Genomic DNA, 16,384 nt, shown 5'->3' on the forward strand with positions numbered 1-16,384 from the left:
AAAAAAAAAAAAAAAAAAAAAAAAAAAAACAAAAAGCATGTTTAAGAAGGTATGTTGAAAAAAAATTAACATTCTACCACATTAGTCCACAACCAAAAATTATAATCAATTGGATTCAAATCATCTTTTTCATTAGAAGAATACAGATAAGAACAATGTAATGTCTTGCTGTTCTAAAACATCCTCTGCCTCTTTATGATTTAACCTCAGTACTTCCTGGCAAATCCTTTCTGGTATCCCCAAACCTTTTGTTCTTCACCATGGCTTTTCCAAACTTTCTCTATTCTCAATTCCTTGGACGCCCAATGCCCTCTCTTAAAATTTAGACTATCAGGTCTGTTTGCCTTCTACTTTTCTTCTTCACAACAAATCATATGAATCCATTTTCACCTCCTTTCTCCAAGTTTCAAAAGAATTATGCCTTCTCCTGCTCAAGGTAATCTCTCCAGTGCGTTTCAATCACAGACTGCCTACCTCCTCTACAGCAGGAACCCTGCATCTCCTTCTTCCGTATAACCTCTCCTAACTGACTCCTTACCCTAAGCCTAAATTTAAACTTGAAGTTTAACAAATAATAACAAATAAGGATGGTAATCCTAATATTAAAGAGGGGGAAACTAAGTCTCAAAGAAATTAAAAAACCTGACCAAGGCTGCTACCTGGTTAGACTCACTCGCTCATGAGAACTTTTTCTCTCTTTAGGTATAGATATATCCATTCTTTTGAAATTTGAATATATCGTAGATTACAAGGCTGTAGTCAGTCCTGAAAGGGTTTTGTTTTAACCTCAGGGCAGTGCTTTTCCATGTATGTAAAATTCTATTGAGTCTCACTAATGATCCATGTGAAGGAAGATTTTTTTTTTTCTCAATACTGAACAACTGAAATAAAATACCAAAATACATTAGTAGGTAAAGCTGCTCTTATCTGTAATTCTTGATTTCAAATTTTTGTTTTATCAGAATAGCCTCACTGTTTTCAATGGGTTTTAAATAAACATTATAAAAAGGAACTTAGGAAATGAATACATAATATTAAAAAATAAAAATAAAGTCACTTTAAATTCTTTTTTTATGACCTATCTAAAGTCAAATACAAATGGTGGTTTCAGTATTTGAATCTAAATATCCTGAGTCTAAGTACAGTCTTCTACATCTTTTTGCTTCTCACTGAGTTTCAAGATTTATTCCATAAATTTTCATATATTTACGATGTATTATTTCTGATACTTTGGAGGAACAATAAGCATTCTATGGTAGGTTAAAATCATTAGAAAAATTTCAGTATCCCATAGATGAAGGATCTAATTTCAATATATAGTTAACAATAAAACAATTTTTTTTAAATTTCAAGGGCATAAAAAACAAATTTACCTCTAATACATCAGAAGTGATAAGTTTCATTACACGATCATTCGGGTCCTTAAATTCTTCTGTAACTTGAGCTCGCTGAATTTTCTTCTTCATCCTATATGATAGCTATACGATAATGAATGTCTTTTAAGGGATATTCTTTAGATAATACATTTTCCAAAGACTATTAGACTTTTATAATAACCTTTAAGATGACATGCCACATGCTTATAAATTCAGATGATATTCAGACAAGTCACATGATTTGCCAGCTGATGTCAGAACCAGCATCAGGACTTAATGCTCTTTTAATCTAGTGTCTCAACTGTCATTAAGACTGAAGAAATATATTTTATTAGTGGAAGTTTCAACTTTTCAACAACTGACATTAAAATTCCTTGGTCCAGGGCGCCTGGGTGGCTCAGTCGTTAAGCGCCTGCCTTCGGCTCAGGTCATGATCCCAGCGTCCTGGGATCGAGCCCCGCATCGGGCTCCCTGCTTGGCGGGAAGCCTGCTTTTCCCTCTTCCACTCCCCCTGCTTGTGTCCCTTTCTCACTGTGTCTCTCTCTGTCAAATAAATAAATAAAATCTTTAAAAAAATAAAATAAAATAAAATAAAATAAAATTCCTTGGTCCTCTTTCAGTAACCTGATGTCTGAATAAAGAAATAAGCAAATGGCAGATGCCAAATCTAATTTCCTCTTCTAACAATTTAATAACATTTAGAAACACACTGCATTTAAAAGCAGAGACTAAATTTTTGTTTAAAAAAAAAAAAGTAATCAGAAAGCATTTTCTCCTATTTTAAGAAACCTTTCTACAAGTATTAGAAATTACATATGGAGACTGAGGTACTTTATAAACAATGAAGCATAAATTCTCATTTTGAAAAACGATCTATTTTAGACAACATACCAATTTGGGCATTGCTGTAAAGTGAAATGCTTTGTCTAGTCGTAGTTTCCTAAAAATATATGCTGCATCAAAATGTTGCGCATTTATCAAATCTTGCTGAAATTTTAAAACTTCATCCCAATCCTTCAGGGCAACTCTAATCTACAAACAAGAAGAGTAAAAAAAAAATTACTAAAGGTAAATCTTTTTTCAGAAATGTATTATAATTTTGAAACACTGGCATTCCTCTTAAAATCAGTTGGTTGTAAAAATATTGTACCTATTTCCTATTTTGCTGAGGGAAAACAAGTATTACCTTTTGTTTTGGCTGACACAGTTGGGTGTTATATAATCCATACAGCAGATACAAAGCACCAACTCTGATCTGGAAGGTGTATGGAGGTAAAAAATATTGCCAAGCCAAAGTCAGTGCTTCTTTTGTAAACATGTTCTTTTCTAAATTTCTCATTCTACCACTAGAAAACAAAGAGAAAATATATTATGACTCTAAGTAAATAAGTAATGAACAAAAATTAGAAGAGGTATATCCTAGAAGCTGCTAGAAACTGAAGGGGCATTCCACATCTGATCCTTTCGTGATCAAGCATGATCTAATTTTCTGCTGTGCTTCTCACCCTGAGGCACAGACATACACTAGGTAAACATAATGCTCTTTGTAAAGCATCAACTTTACTTGCTGAATTGGGGAGCAAAAAGGGAGGGGTTACAAATTATTCCCGGGTAAGAATTTTAAACATTTAACATATTAACAAAATAATTTAAACAATTAACATATTAAAATAATCATGGTTATATTACAGAATAAAATAAAAAAATTACATGCATTTTAATATATAATGGAGATTTTCCCCAATACTCTCAGGGATTCACCCTACACCTCATTTGTCTTTGAGACACCTAGATGAAAAAGTTAGAGAACCACAATACAACCTAACCCTTGCCCTCCTCCCAATTCTGCAGGGTAAAGCTCACCAAAGTAAAGAAGGAGCAGAGTAGAAAAGCAGATCGCCCTATACTCCCAAAGCCTGGGCTCTTCAAATAATAAATATACTAAAAGAATGCAAAATACCTACTGTGGTATTAGTAACCAAAGCAATTTCTAAAGAAATAACATCACTACTCAAGTAGTCCCTACTTTATTTCTCATTTTAGTTTTTCCTCATTAGCTAAATATTGAAGTAACCCCAGCAAAATTTTCCTTAACTGCCACTTTTCAGGGGAAATGCACTGAAAGACCATGGGTTTTGGATACAGGCAGACATATAGGTTTCAATATCTGCTCTACCACCTACTAGCTGTGTGATCATGAAGATTACTTAACCTCCTTAAGCCTCAATTTCCCCTTTTATAAAACAAGGGTAATTATATACCTGCTTTTCAGAGTTGTTCTATGGATTAAATACATTAAGCTATAATCACATCACATTTAGTAGCCATTAAAAAATTAGTTCCTGGGGCGCCTGGGTGGCTTAGTTGGTTAAGCTACTGCCTTTGGCTCAGGTCATGATAGCAGGGTCTTGGGATCGAGCCCCACATCGGGCTCCCTGCTCTGTGGGGGAGCCTGCTTCTCCCTCTCCCTGCCGCACTCCTGCTTGTGCTCTCTCTGTCAAATAAATAAAATCTTTTAAAAAAAAAATTAGTTCCTTTCCAGGGTGCCTGGGTGGCTCAGTGGGTTAAGTGTCTGCCTTCGGCTCAGATCATGATTCTGGGATCCTAGGATAGAGCCCCGAGGGGAGCCTGATTCTCCCTCTCCCCTCGTGCTCTCTAATAAATAAAGTCTTTTTAAAAAATTAGTTCCTTTCTTTTCATTAACTGTACAACAAATAGCTCTCTATCCTCAAACCATGCAATGTACAAACTACATAAGTAATTATTATATTAAGACAAAAAAGAGAACTTTTATTTTTTCTTCAGGAAAACATAGAGTTTTAATCACAAGAACTCATTCAGCCAATTATTTAGCTTTTGCAATATTATATATGTTATGCTAATGGATACCAAATTCATACAGTCACTGTCCTCAGAGCTCTATGGAGTGGAGGGAAAATTTTAAAGCAATAATAATAGTAATGAATACTTATGGAGTACTTAGAGTGCACCTAACATCTATTAGCTCATTGAACTCTCAGACCTACAATATGGATGTATTATCACTGTTATCTCCATTCTACAGATATGGAAGCTCAGGCAAGTGAGTTCCCCAAAGTTAAGTTACTCTGTGGACTCTGATTCAAAATCAGGCAGTGGGACTCAGTAATCTGCTCTTAACTACTATACTATACTTTACAATAACCTGTGGTAGTAAGTCCACAGATAAAATAAGCAGAGTGCTCTCGGAAAAACAGAGTATGAACGCCTTGCTTAACTCTAGAGGAACGCCTTACTTAACTCTAGAAGGGGAAAGGAAGGCTTTCCTAAAGAACTGTCATCTGAGGTTAAAACTGAGTGAAGAAAAAGGTGGCCTGGCAGAAAGAGCTGGGGGAAAGCTCCAGGCTTTGGAAACGCCTGAAGAAGGCCATAGGCAGAATGGAGCAATTGCGTGCATGGAGGATGGAACGGCAGATAAAGCTGAGATGGGCTGAGGCCAGTCAGAGAGCGTCTTGCCGTGCGTATTAGGGAATTTGAGCTTTATCCTAAGGGCACCGGAAACCACTGGAGTGGTAAGCAGGGGAGGGACAGGATCAAACGTGCACTTCTGAAAGACAACTTTGGTTGTTGTATGAAAAATGAATTCGGTCGTGCAGGGGTTTGTCCTTGCTTAGGTGTTTGTTTTGTTTTTAAACATGGAGGATAAAGCATGGAGGAAGGCAAATGATGGGGGATGGGCAGGATGAGGCCAGATGAGGCAGAGGAGGTGGGAGAGGAGGGTTTAGAACGACGGCCAGGCAGGAGTAACATTCGCCTGGAGGCTGCAGCCGAAACCAATGAAAGTGCCCAGGAAGAAGGCCCAGGAGAGCTGGGGGCAGCGTTCTGAGACTGCCGCCTTTCTCAGCCTTTCCCAGGGGCTGCGATGCCTCCCCCGACCAGGGAGAGGGGAGGGCAGCGGAGTAGAAACACCCACCAGAAGATGGTCCCGAACTTCATACTCCTCCAGAGCTCCGTGAAATCCTCGAAACGCACACTATCCGTCTCCTGGAAGCGGCTGAGCAGCGCCTCGCAGTCAGTCTGCAGGCCTGGAGGAGTCCCCATGCCTGCAAAGCCCACACAAAACGCGCCAACCAGCCCGCCGCCGTCGCCGAGGAAACCAGGGCCCGACCTTCCACCCCCTACACGCGACGCACTTGCGCTCCGTGACGTATTATCCGGCCCCGTTAGCTCCGCCTCCAGCCGGACTCGCGCGAGCCGAGGTTTTCTTACTGCGCATGCGTGGATGCCTGTCGTTTTTACCTGCTCAGCTCTCCTTAGCAGGGAGCTAAGGTCAGTCCTTTAAATTTCATTGAAGAGGTTTATGTCTCAAGTGTCCTGTGAGCCCAAGAAGGATTTTAGGTCTGCATTAGGCTAGCTTGTGTTAATTGGCTTTACCCTTACTATCACTTTCCTTTAAAGTGACCCTAGTGTGACTAGGCAAGAACAGTTCCCCATCTTCAACCTACCTCCTGGTGGAAACAGGATCTAAAGACGGTTTACTAGGAGGAATGGACTGGACTCATTCTGTCAGAGTCCACAGCCACATAATATAGTGCTTAATGTGTCTCTCGTTGTAACCGTAGCAGTCTTTTGCAACCACAAGTTGAGAAACTTGTGAACATCTCCCCGCCACCACCCACCCCCTATGCTCATAATAATCTAACACAGTACTTAGCCGAAAGTATTTATTTATATTTATTGATTATTTGGCTTAATTGGCTCTCTGTGCACTCCACCTCTGAGCTTCTCCCTGGAGCTAGATACGGAGCTATATTTTGTACTTTTCACCATTTTCAGATTGCAGGGCATGCTATATTTATTCTTTAGGAGTGGTATCCCAATATAATAGCATTAGATGATCTGTCCGTAGATCTGTTCAACTCACGTAACGTTCCTGATTGTCGATCTATTTTTTAAATTTTATGTAATATTTTATGTATACACAAAACCTTATGTAAAACCTTATGTAACATATCTGAGGTAAGAAGCATAGCGATGAAACGAATACACGTGTACCTTCTACCTGTGCAGAACAGGAACACTACCAACTCTGTCACATTAATCTGTGAACTCCTCCTCTAACCTATTCTGCCTCTACCACTACCTTAGTTAACAACTACCTTGTTTTGCTTCTCCTTCTCTTGTATATACTTTATGACATGTGTATGGACACTATATTGTTTAGTTGTGGTTGGTTTTGAGTCTTATGAAAATGGTATTTGCAATTTTTTTTTTTTAAGTCCCAACTTGGGACTTGAACTCATGGCTTAGAGCTCAAGAATAGCATGCTTTACCAACTGAGCCAGCCAGGCACCACTCCCCTTTCTTTTATTTTTTTTACTTTTCTTTTTTTTTTTTTTGCAATTTCTAATACATGGTCTTTGAATTATTTTTTAATTTTTTTAAAGATTTATTTATTTATTTACTTATTTCACAGAGAGAGACACAGCGAGAGAGAGAACACAAGCAGGGGAAGTGGGAGAGGGAGAAGCAGGCTTCCCACGGAGCAGGGAGCCTGATGCGGGCTGATCCAAGGACTCTGGGATTATGACCTGAGCCGAAGGCAGACACTTAACCACTCAGCCACCCAGGCGCCCCTGAATTATTTTTTACATTAAATAATGTTTCTAAGATTTATTCATAGCTGTAGTTTATTTTCACTGCTGTCTAATGTTCTGTTGTGTGAATACATAGTTTATCCATTATTTCCTCTCTGCAAATTTAGGTGGGTTCTAGATTTTACTATTATAAACAATGCTGCTATGAACACTTTTGTACATGGCTCTTCTTATCTGTAGGATTGCCAGATAAAGTAGATGAGGCCAAATTATATTTGAATTGCAGATAAAATTTTAAAAATTACTTATTGTTTATCTTAAGCACAGTTTAACTGTATTTTAAAGGAGGTCCTTTATTTTTGTTTGCCAAAGTTGGCAATTCTGCTTACATCTTACAGCAGTGTATACAACGTACAGTAGAATTGTTAGATGATAATGGGTGCAAGTGTGAAACTTTAAAAGAATGTTAAATTGTTGTTCTAGCACGGTTGAACTGATTTTCACTTCACTCTCAGTGTATGGCAGTTCCAAATTCAGCCATATCATCTCAAAAACTTGGTATCTAATTGTGGTCTTAATATGCATTTTTCTGATTATCAACGTGGTTGTGCATCTTCTTAAATTCTAATTTTTTTCCTATTCCCTCTACTATGAAATGCCTGTTCATATATTTTGTCCATGTTTCAATTGGGTTGTTCACCTTTTTCAGTTGATTGGTAGGATCACCTTATATATTTTGAATACTAAACTGGTGTATGTTATATGTATTATAAATATCTTTCCCCAGTCTGATTTGTTTTTGTTTACTATCTTTATGGTGATTTTTGATGTACAGAGATTCTTATTTTTAGTGTAGTCAGTTTTTAAATCTTTTCCAATAAGGACTTTTGTCTGTAAATATGTTCCCTATATTTCATTATTAGCTGAGCTAATGCCAGTAGTAGACTTAATAAACTTAAATGCTCAGTAGCTTAACACAAAAGAAAAAAATTTTTTTCACATTAATGGGAAGCTGGGGCAGGAAGGGTTCTACTCCGAGAAGTCATCCAGGGACCCAGACTGGTGAAGTCTCTGCCATCTTCAGCCATTGTTTTTTAAAGTCACCCGGAGCATCAACATCTAGTCTGTAGACAGAGGAAGAAAGAATGTGAAAGATTGCCTGAGAGATTTTTATGAGCCATGCCTAGGAGTGGTGTACACTCAACGGGTGGTCTGCTAACCTCTGCTGGTCCACAAACTATTTATACCTCTCCATCACTTAGTAGTACAGAAATTAAGAATAAGTATTTGTAAACTTTTAACAGCAATCTGGCAAAGTAATTTTGTCTGTTAATTCTAAATAAAAAACAGGCTTGCATTTGGTCTGACTTTTTAAATATCAATTTTCTGGTAATTTATTTCTGTTTTCGTTTACAAAAGTATTGATCCATAATAAATTGGAGACAAATTGTCCATTACCACAGACAGTTTAAGAAGCACTGGTGTACATTATTTCAGTCCACATCCTGTTATCTAAAAGTCACTCACATCGTCCTACCCCAAGGCAAAGAAACCTGGGAAACGTTGTCCCTAACTGGGCAACCTCTTCCCCACAAAAACTCCATGGAAGAGGTGCATAATCTTTGTTGAATTGCCAACATTGCTGCCACAAGTTTATTCCAAAAGTCTTAAAGTATTGCCTTTCACTTTTAATTCACTGTATCCATCTAAAAATTATTTCTATGTATGGTATGAGTTAAGGATCCAATTTCACTTTTTTGCATGTATATATATATAACCATATATATCTATGTATATGTATTTTCCATATGTGTAATTTCCTTGCACCTCCGATTGAATAGTCCACCCTTTCCCTAATGGTCTAAAAAGTCACTTCTGTCATATATCAAATGTGCAGGCCTAATTGAAGCCAATACACGATTGTATGGCTCTGCACCTGTTGTCAAGATACCAAAATATTTACTGTTAGTATATATAACTTATTGTAGCAATTCTCAATACTGATTGCTCCCTCTTTCCCATGGGGCTTATTGTTTTTGTTTTTTGGTTTTTTGTCCTTGTTTATTTGTTTAGTGACCTGGCTGGACTATTTTAGTGAAGTCCATTTCCCCCAGGTGAAGCCTCTTAAGTAGCTACTCAGAGGGTACAGCCCTGGCTTTGCACACAGTTACCTGGGATGACAGTGGTTTTAGCAAGGCTTTCTTTGGCTGTCTCTTCCAGATCTCTCTGTTAAAGGGCCTCTGTTGTTATCACACCCAACCATTAGGCTCCAGTAATTGCCTATTGATTGCTCCATTGCTTTTGACAGTGTCCTAGGGGCATGAATTGCTCCACAGTCTAATCCAATTACATTTAGGATCCTTTGCAGAGGTAGTCTTTGAGGCCTGTTCCGATCCCAAGAGGACTTCTCTTAGTTGTCTCTTTCCTTGGCTTTCTCTGGTAAACTCCTTGGTCTGCAGTTTAACTTGTTGCTGCCATGGAGCTACCAGCCTCTTCTTAATTACCACCAAAACATACACTGTTTTTAACAGCACCTTTGGATTTGAATCTTCTCACACTCTTCCAAATAGAGTCCATTCCTGTGGGGAGAGCTTCTGAGTTTCTGTTCTAATGAACTTTCTCTCCCCCTGGGCAAAATCTCTGAGCCACTGCTATGGAGCTGGGGTGGGGATAGAGACCCACTTCTCTCAGAATGAGAGCAGGGTTGTAGGGGGGGGGGGCAGTAATTCTCCTCAGGCTGCCTCTGCTGGCATGGAACTCCCAGCTTACAAATGTGAGCTGGGGTGAAAGCAGTTGGGGTCCTACCACTCTTGGCCTGCTGCACATGGGATAGAGCCTGTCCTATGAATAGTGTCTGAAAGGAAGAAAGGAGTTCCCGATCTCTCCAATCTCTTACCTTTGCAACATGAAGTTAAAGAGGATGAGAAGTGCTGGCTGCCTGGCCCTCCCAGAAAGATACCATAGCCCTTTGGGATGTAGGGGAAGAGGGAGCCCTTTCTTGGCCACACCCACCTGGAGTTGAGCTTTTGTCATACTGAGCAGAGTGGGGGAGGCAGCAGGTCATGGCTCAAGTGTCACTAACTCTTGATGTTCTTACCAAGATTTAGTATATTTTCTTAAATAAAATTTTCTTCATCTGCTGTATTCTCTTCAGACAATTTCAAGAAACTTTAAATGGTATTTTTTTAAAATTCTTGCCAGTTGTAGTTGTTTCACTGGGGAACAAGTCCATGGAGCTCCTCATACTGCCATTTTCCTGGAGATGCATTTAAAGGCATAACTCCCCCATCCAATGACTGATCAGTGTAGGGGTGTAAAGGCCCCAGCCCTCTCTGTAACTTGGGACAACTCTCAAGGACTATTCCAGGTCTAGAGCTCCACATATGGCTGCTGAAGATCTTTGTTGGGACTGCATCTCAGCTTGGTTTCTCCCTCTGCCCACTTCCGCTTTTTTGCTTTCTCATGTTGTCTCTTAAAGCACTAATACATGACCTGCAGTCTCCATCTCGGAGTCTACTTCCTAGGGAACCCAATAGCAAAGACTTGGGCATCATTATACTATTCTCTTTACTTTTGTACATACTCAAAATTTCCACAGTGAAAATTTAAGGAAAAAGAAGAACTGAGTCAGACTGGATGTGGTGGATAAGGTCGTAAGTGACAAGTGACCTCTAGGGATTGGTTTGGGACACGGAGCAGGGAATGCAGGAGGAGGAGGCATTTGGAGAACATATGATGAATCATTTGGAGCACAGTTAGTTTTTCAGAAGCCAAATTTGAGGTTCCTGTGGGGAGCAGTGTAGTCTGGATACAGATTATCAAGCTAGAAACAATTCATTAAAAGAAAAGGTAATGGTGACTCAGAACATCTTAAATGGCCAATAAACATTCTATTTAGTTTTCAATCATGTTTTGCCCATTAACAGTTGAATGTGTGAGTAGCTCATAGAATGGGCTGTTGATGGTAGTCACCACATTCTGGAATATTTGTATGATCCACAGGTCTTAGAATAACATTGTCCTAGTCTGTTCAAGCTGCTTTAAGAAAAATACCATAAATTCGGGAGCTTATAAATAACAAACACTGATTCCTGGAGTTCTGGAGGCTGGTGAGAACCCTGTTACACTTGCAGATGGCTGACTTCTCATTGAATCCTCACACAGCCAAAGGAAGCAATGGAGCTCTCAAGGAGAGGCTATCAACATTCATATCTTGAAACCTAAACTCCAAGATGATAGTTTTAGGAAGTGGGACCTTTGGGCAGTGATTAGGTCATGAGGGTGGAGGCTCATAAAAAAGGTCTCTATTATAAGGGCAGGAATCCCTTTCATGAGGCTCCACCCTCATGACCTAATCACTGCCCAAAGGCCCCACTTCCTACTAGTATCATCTTGGAGGTTAGGTTTCAACATATGAATGTTGAGAGGAAACAAACATTCTGAACATAGCAAACACCTTGGACTCACTCCACCCTCAGTAATTGTTCACTGAATGAATGGATTTCACTGGAAGACTGGAAGATAGTCCTGTTTTCCCCATTCTCTTTCTCTGATCATAGTTCTTCTCTGGTCCCCTTGTCACACGAGATCCTCTCCCACCTTTAATCATGTGTGAATTGACCTTGTGCAAGCAGAGTGGAAGGTTTTAAGGAGCAATCAAAGATGAATCATATGGAATCATGCTGGAAGGAGCTAAGAACTTTACTGGGGGAGATGAGACATGCATAAATGACCAAGGAAGCTAAAAAAAAAAAAAAGAAGAAGAAGAAAGCTAAAGGTGTAGTGACATGGAAGTTCACAGGAGTGGCAGATGTTTGCAGTTGAATTTGCCTGGGAGGAGGCATAGCACCTACCCAGGCTGTTCTGGCTCCTCTCTAATTTGTAGTGTTAATACCTCACTTCTGTTTATGCTTTTGTTTTTGCTTTCAGTATTCTATCAGCAGACTGGGAAATCAGGAAACAGTTTATGATGGTTTACCCCACAGCTGTTCAGAGCTCCTATGTTTGTCATAGCAGGTATGTGTAGAACCATTAAAAAAAAAATCTGTTTCAAAGAGCAAATATTATCCAGAAATATTTGGAAAGGATCTCTATATAGTGTTTCTTAATGTTTTAATGTTTCAAAGATCTCTAAAAAATAGAATTGACTTAACAGAGTTCTAGTCTACTTGTGAGGCTATATATATATATGTATGATGTTTCTCAACTTTTTTAAAATACATTGCCCTTGGTGATAAACATTACAGCCACCCACCCCACCCCCCAGCCTGTTCTGCTCTGTGGAGAATCACCAGTTTATGATTATTAAGCATCCATAAGACCAAAAGAGTTGTAGCACTCTCTTTAAGTGGCACCCCTCTAAATCAATAAATACAAACACACAAGATGATTGAGGTTACAGATCAGTTTTTATTAGTAAAACATATTTAAAACACCTCGATCACTTTTTAAAAATGCGACTCTTTCTTGGATATTCTGTTTGAAAAACCATGAACATTGAATTTTCCTGAAGGAAGCAATTTAAAATGAAATGTAAAATGTTGACAACTGTGGATATGCACATGAGGTTATTAATTTAAACAATACCTTTCTTTGTACTTTTACTACAAACTGCACAATCTTAACATACTAATTACAGGAGATTAAATTTAATGCCCCAGGCTTCTCCGTGTTCCATAAACTCACCTCCCTTCTGTCCAACAAGATTATCTTCTCCCGAAGGATTCTCAATAGCTGGCCTCAATAGGGTGCTGGCACACAATATTCAAAATACACGACAAACAAAAAGCAAAACCAAACAAAACACCTGGGGCAGCTAAAGTTCCAATTTACTTAATCAGGGATATCTCAAAGTGCTTTATTTAAAATAAACTACATCTTTGAGTGCCTCATGGGAAATTTATTTAAATAACCAAAAGAGTCCTCTGTTTTTGAGCAGATTAGTAGATGACTAATTTTTAAAACCTGTTACATAGTTAAACAAGGTCCAATCTGTTAGGACACCTCAGATACTTTTCTATTCCATAAAGCACAGCTTCACACCCCAAAGTATTTGGGAGTTCCGCCGACAGCTCCACAGCAACACATCGGGTCTCTATTCCCTGAATCTCCCAACCATCTCATGCCAAGAGATGTTGGGACAAAGGCCAGACATCAGAATTGGACAAATCAGCGAAGACAAAGGGCGCTGCTGACCACCAGCGCACCCGGCCCGCCCAGGCAGAGGCAGCAGGGGCCGCGCCGCTCACATGAGCTTTCACACGTAGGCGGGCGCCGGGAGCAGCAGCCCCACGGGCCGAACCCGGCCTCGGAGCCGGGGGCGGGGGCGGGGGCTGGGGCTGCGGTGCTGCGCCCGAGCACGTACCGGGGCGGGGCCTGCAGCGCGGCGGGCGGGGCTTGGGCAAGTTTTTCCCAGCGGCTTGTGTTTCGCATCCTTATCATGTAGTACCGGCGGCACCAGGCATAGAAGGGGTGACCGGTCCCTTCCGCATCCTTGTTATTTCCCCGCTGAGGGGTCTGTCTGATCAGTGCTGCTCTCAGGCACCTGTCTTTTCTCTCCGTCCCGGATCATGGAGCCGAGACAAGGGAATAAAAGAAATTAAATAGTACAAGGAGATCGGGTGTCTGGGCAGCGTCTTGGATAAAACCGTCCACTACAGGTAAGAAAATTATGTCCAAACCTCTGAAAAGTGTGAACACAATAAAGCTCCAGAAGGCGTTTTATAGGAGGGTTTGTGGTAAGGTATAGCTTTTATAGTACAAGGAGACTATTAGTATCAAATTCTACAGATCGAACAACGATCTGTAAAACGATCTGGGACAACAGGTTCAGCGCTATTTTAAGGGATGAAATAGGAGTAGAGTGGTTAGTGGCGGACCTTAAAAAAAAACAAAACACCTGAGTAAAAGATTTTTTTCTTTACACTTTTGTTGGTTACAGTTGGCAACATGCTAGCAAAGGTTTTATTTAACCAAAACCCTATTGTTAGAAAAAAGATTCCATATTCTTTGCAACTTGTTTCTGATGTTGCTACATTAGAAATCCGAACTTTTAGAATCTCAGTGTTTAAGTTTATGCAAAGCCAGTAACTTTAAGCTCATCTTTTCTGTATTTTAGAGGTTTTAGGGGAAAAGAGCTATTTGGAGTGATAGTTGCAAAGTTATACAGACTTAAACATGTCTGTTATGCCATTAAGTCAAACAGCTCTGGGAGAACCGTATCATACATTGGTATAACCTTTTATAGTTCATTAGCGGGCTTTCCATAAATCACCTCTTTCACTTGTGAGTTAATGTCTCCGTCACCAGACACCTGAATCTCTAGTTCAAACTCAAAATTCGGTAGCACTGTAGAACACCATTTTTACTCATTTCCATTTATGTCTTGCCATTTCTCCCTTAGGACATCCCCTCAATGTGCTCTGGTATCATTACCTTCACCCCACTGTTTTCTCTTGTTTGCTATTTAAACAGTTACCAGGGAAAGGGATATGTTCTACTGAACTGGCTGGCACCCTGCGGTGTTCAGCACCATGGGCTATGGAGTCACTGATGGCCAGCTCAAATGCTTTGAACCTTGAGCTACCTCTCCCAAGACTGTTTCCTCATCTATAAAATGAGATATAAATATTAATTCATAGGTGTTTTTTGAAGATTGTAAGATAACATGCAAAATGCTTAGCACAAAGTCTAACATATACCTAATAGATGTCAGATTCATTTTAAACTCCTAATCTAAAAGCCATTGTATTTAGCTGTGGTAAGCTCTTTGTGGAACTCTTTTTAGTTCCAAAGTTAAAGATAAGGCTTAGAACAAAACAAAACACACTAAATTCCTTTGCCATACTTTCTTCAGGTGTGAAAATAATACTGTGATCATTCACTCACAGTGGCACCAAAAAAGTGGGGAAGTGATAGGCATGCATAAGGAGAGAAAAGCTATTATAGAATTCTAGTTGTTAGAGTAGGATTATACTTCAGAGAAAGGCATTATAAAGTAAATGAGTCTCAGAGAGGGCACAGTGCTGGGAAGAAGAGCTGGTTCTGCTATTTGCAACAGCTTCAAGCACTCCGGGGTGTGTGTGTGGGGGGGGGGAATTTCTGAATGACCAAGAGGTGGGTACTTATTTTCTTCCAGTTCTACTGTCCTTTAAAGTGACTTTCTCTTCTAAATCATTGCTCTTACAAGTCATTTTCTGACTCCCGGTCATTACATATAATCTGACCACTTACTAATATTTGAAAACTATAAATCCACTTCTAGTTTTCAACTAGAGCTAATTTGCTACCAAAATAAGCAGGATTTTTGGTATTTTGACCTGAAAATATGAAGCAACTATTTTATTCTAAAATACCATCTCTGTACTATGTGTAATGAAATGCAGATGCACTTCACATTGTAGTATTTACAGTGAAATATACATGTGCTCCCCAAATCTTGGAGTAAGTCTTCATATTATAAATTTTTGTGCCCAAATTTTCATGTAATTGTAATAACATTTTTTCAGTCTAAGAGAAAAACAGCCACCCAAGATCTGGGGCTTAGTTCATTTTGTTCAGGATATTTTGTTCTCATAACATCAGGTTACAGGACCTAAGGCTCTGGCACTGCCTCTGTAATTTGTCCATAAAAATCATTTGCTGTTATTTCTGGGTGCAGAGGTTCACAGTGATTATTCATCTTTTTGTACTAAATTTTTTAAAGTGAGAATGTATTACTTTTATAATCAGAAAAGAAATATAGCGAAATAAGTCAATCAGAGAAAGACATGTATCATATAACCTCACTGATATGAAGAATTCTTAATCTCAGGAAACAAACTCAGGGTTGCTGGAGTGGGGGGGGTGGGAGGGATGGGGTGGCTGGGTGATAGACACTGGGGACAGTATGTGCTATGGTGAGCGCTGTGAATTGTGCAAGACTGTTGAATCTCAGATCTGTACCTCTGAAACAAATAATGCAATATATGTTAAGGAAAAAAAAAAGAAGAAGAAGAAGGTAGCGGGAGGGGAAGAATGAAGCGGGGGAAATCGGAGGGGTAGACGAACCATGAGAGACGATGGACTCTGAAAAACAAACAGGGTTCTAGAGGGGAGGGGGGTGGGAGGATGGGTTAGCCTGGTGGTGGGTACTGAGGAGGGCACGTTCTGCATGGAGCACTGGGTGTTATGCACAATGAATCATGGAACACTACATCAAAAACTAATGATGTAATGTATGGTGATTAACATAACAATAAAAATTTTTTTTAAAAAAAGAAATATAGCTATTCCATAAAAAAAAAATACAGGAAAAAATGAGTAAAGCTATTTTAAAAATATATACAGTATCATTAAAACAAAAAATGCAAAGTTTGTTCTAGTTTCATATCAGAGTCAGAAGACCTAAGTTTAAATCTTTAGTGTACCAAAAAAAAAAAAAAAAAATCTTTG

The 16,384-nt window shown here is 39.3% G+C and overlaps 1 protein-coding gene across 2 annotated transcripts in view; it reads right to left on the minus strand.

Annotated features, from left to right (window-relative positions):
• SNAPC1 (small nuclear RNA activating complex polypeptide 1) overlaps positions 1-5,552 on the minus strand; it is a 39,677-nt gene extending 34,125 nt beyond the window's left edge. For both annotated transcript variants that reach the window (XM_021701427.1, XM_021701428.1), the window contains exons 1-4: positions 5,329-5,552; positions 2,563-2,722; positions 2,268-2,408; positions 1,374-1,478 (exon numbers count right to left, since the gene is read on the minus strand). In XM_021701427.1, the coding sequence (XP_021557102.1) occupies positions 1,374-1,478; positions 2,268-2,408; positions 2,563-2,722; positions 5,329-5,456 (534 nt within the window). In that variant the 5' untranslated portion in view covers positions 5,457-5,552. The remainder of the gene's footprint in view (positions 1-1,373; positions 1,479-2,267; positions 2,409-2,562; positions 2,723-5,328) is intronic.
• Between the last annotated feature and the right edge of the window lie 10,832 nt (positions 5,553-16,384).

The sequence above is a fragment of the Neomonachus schauinslandi genome, chromosome 9, assembly GCF_002201575.2.
Source record: "Neomonachus schauinslandi chromosome 9, ASM220157v2, whole genome shotgun sequence".
Classification (NCBI taxonomy): Eukaryota; Metazoa; Chordata; class Mammalia; order Carnivora; family Phocidae; genus Neomonachus; species Neomonachus schauinslandi.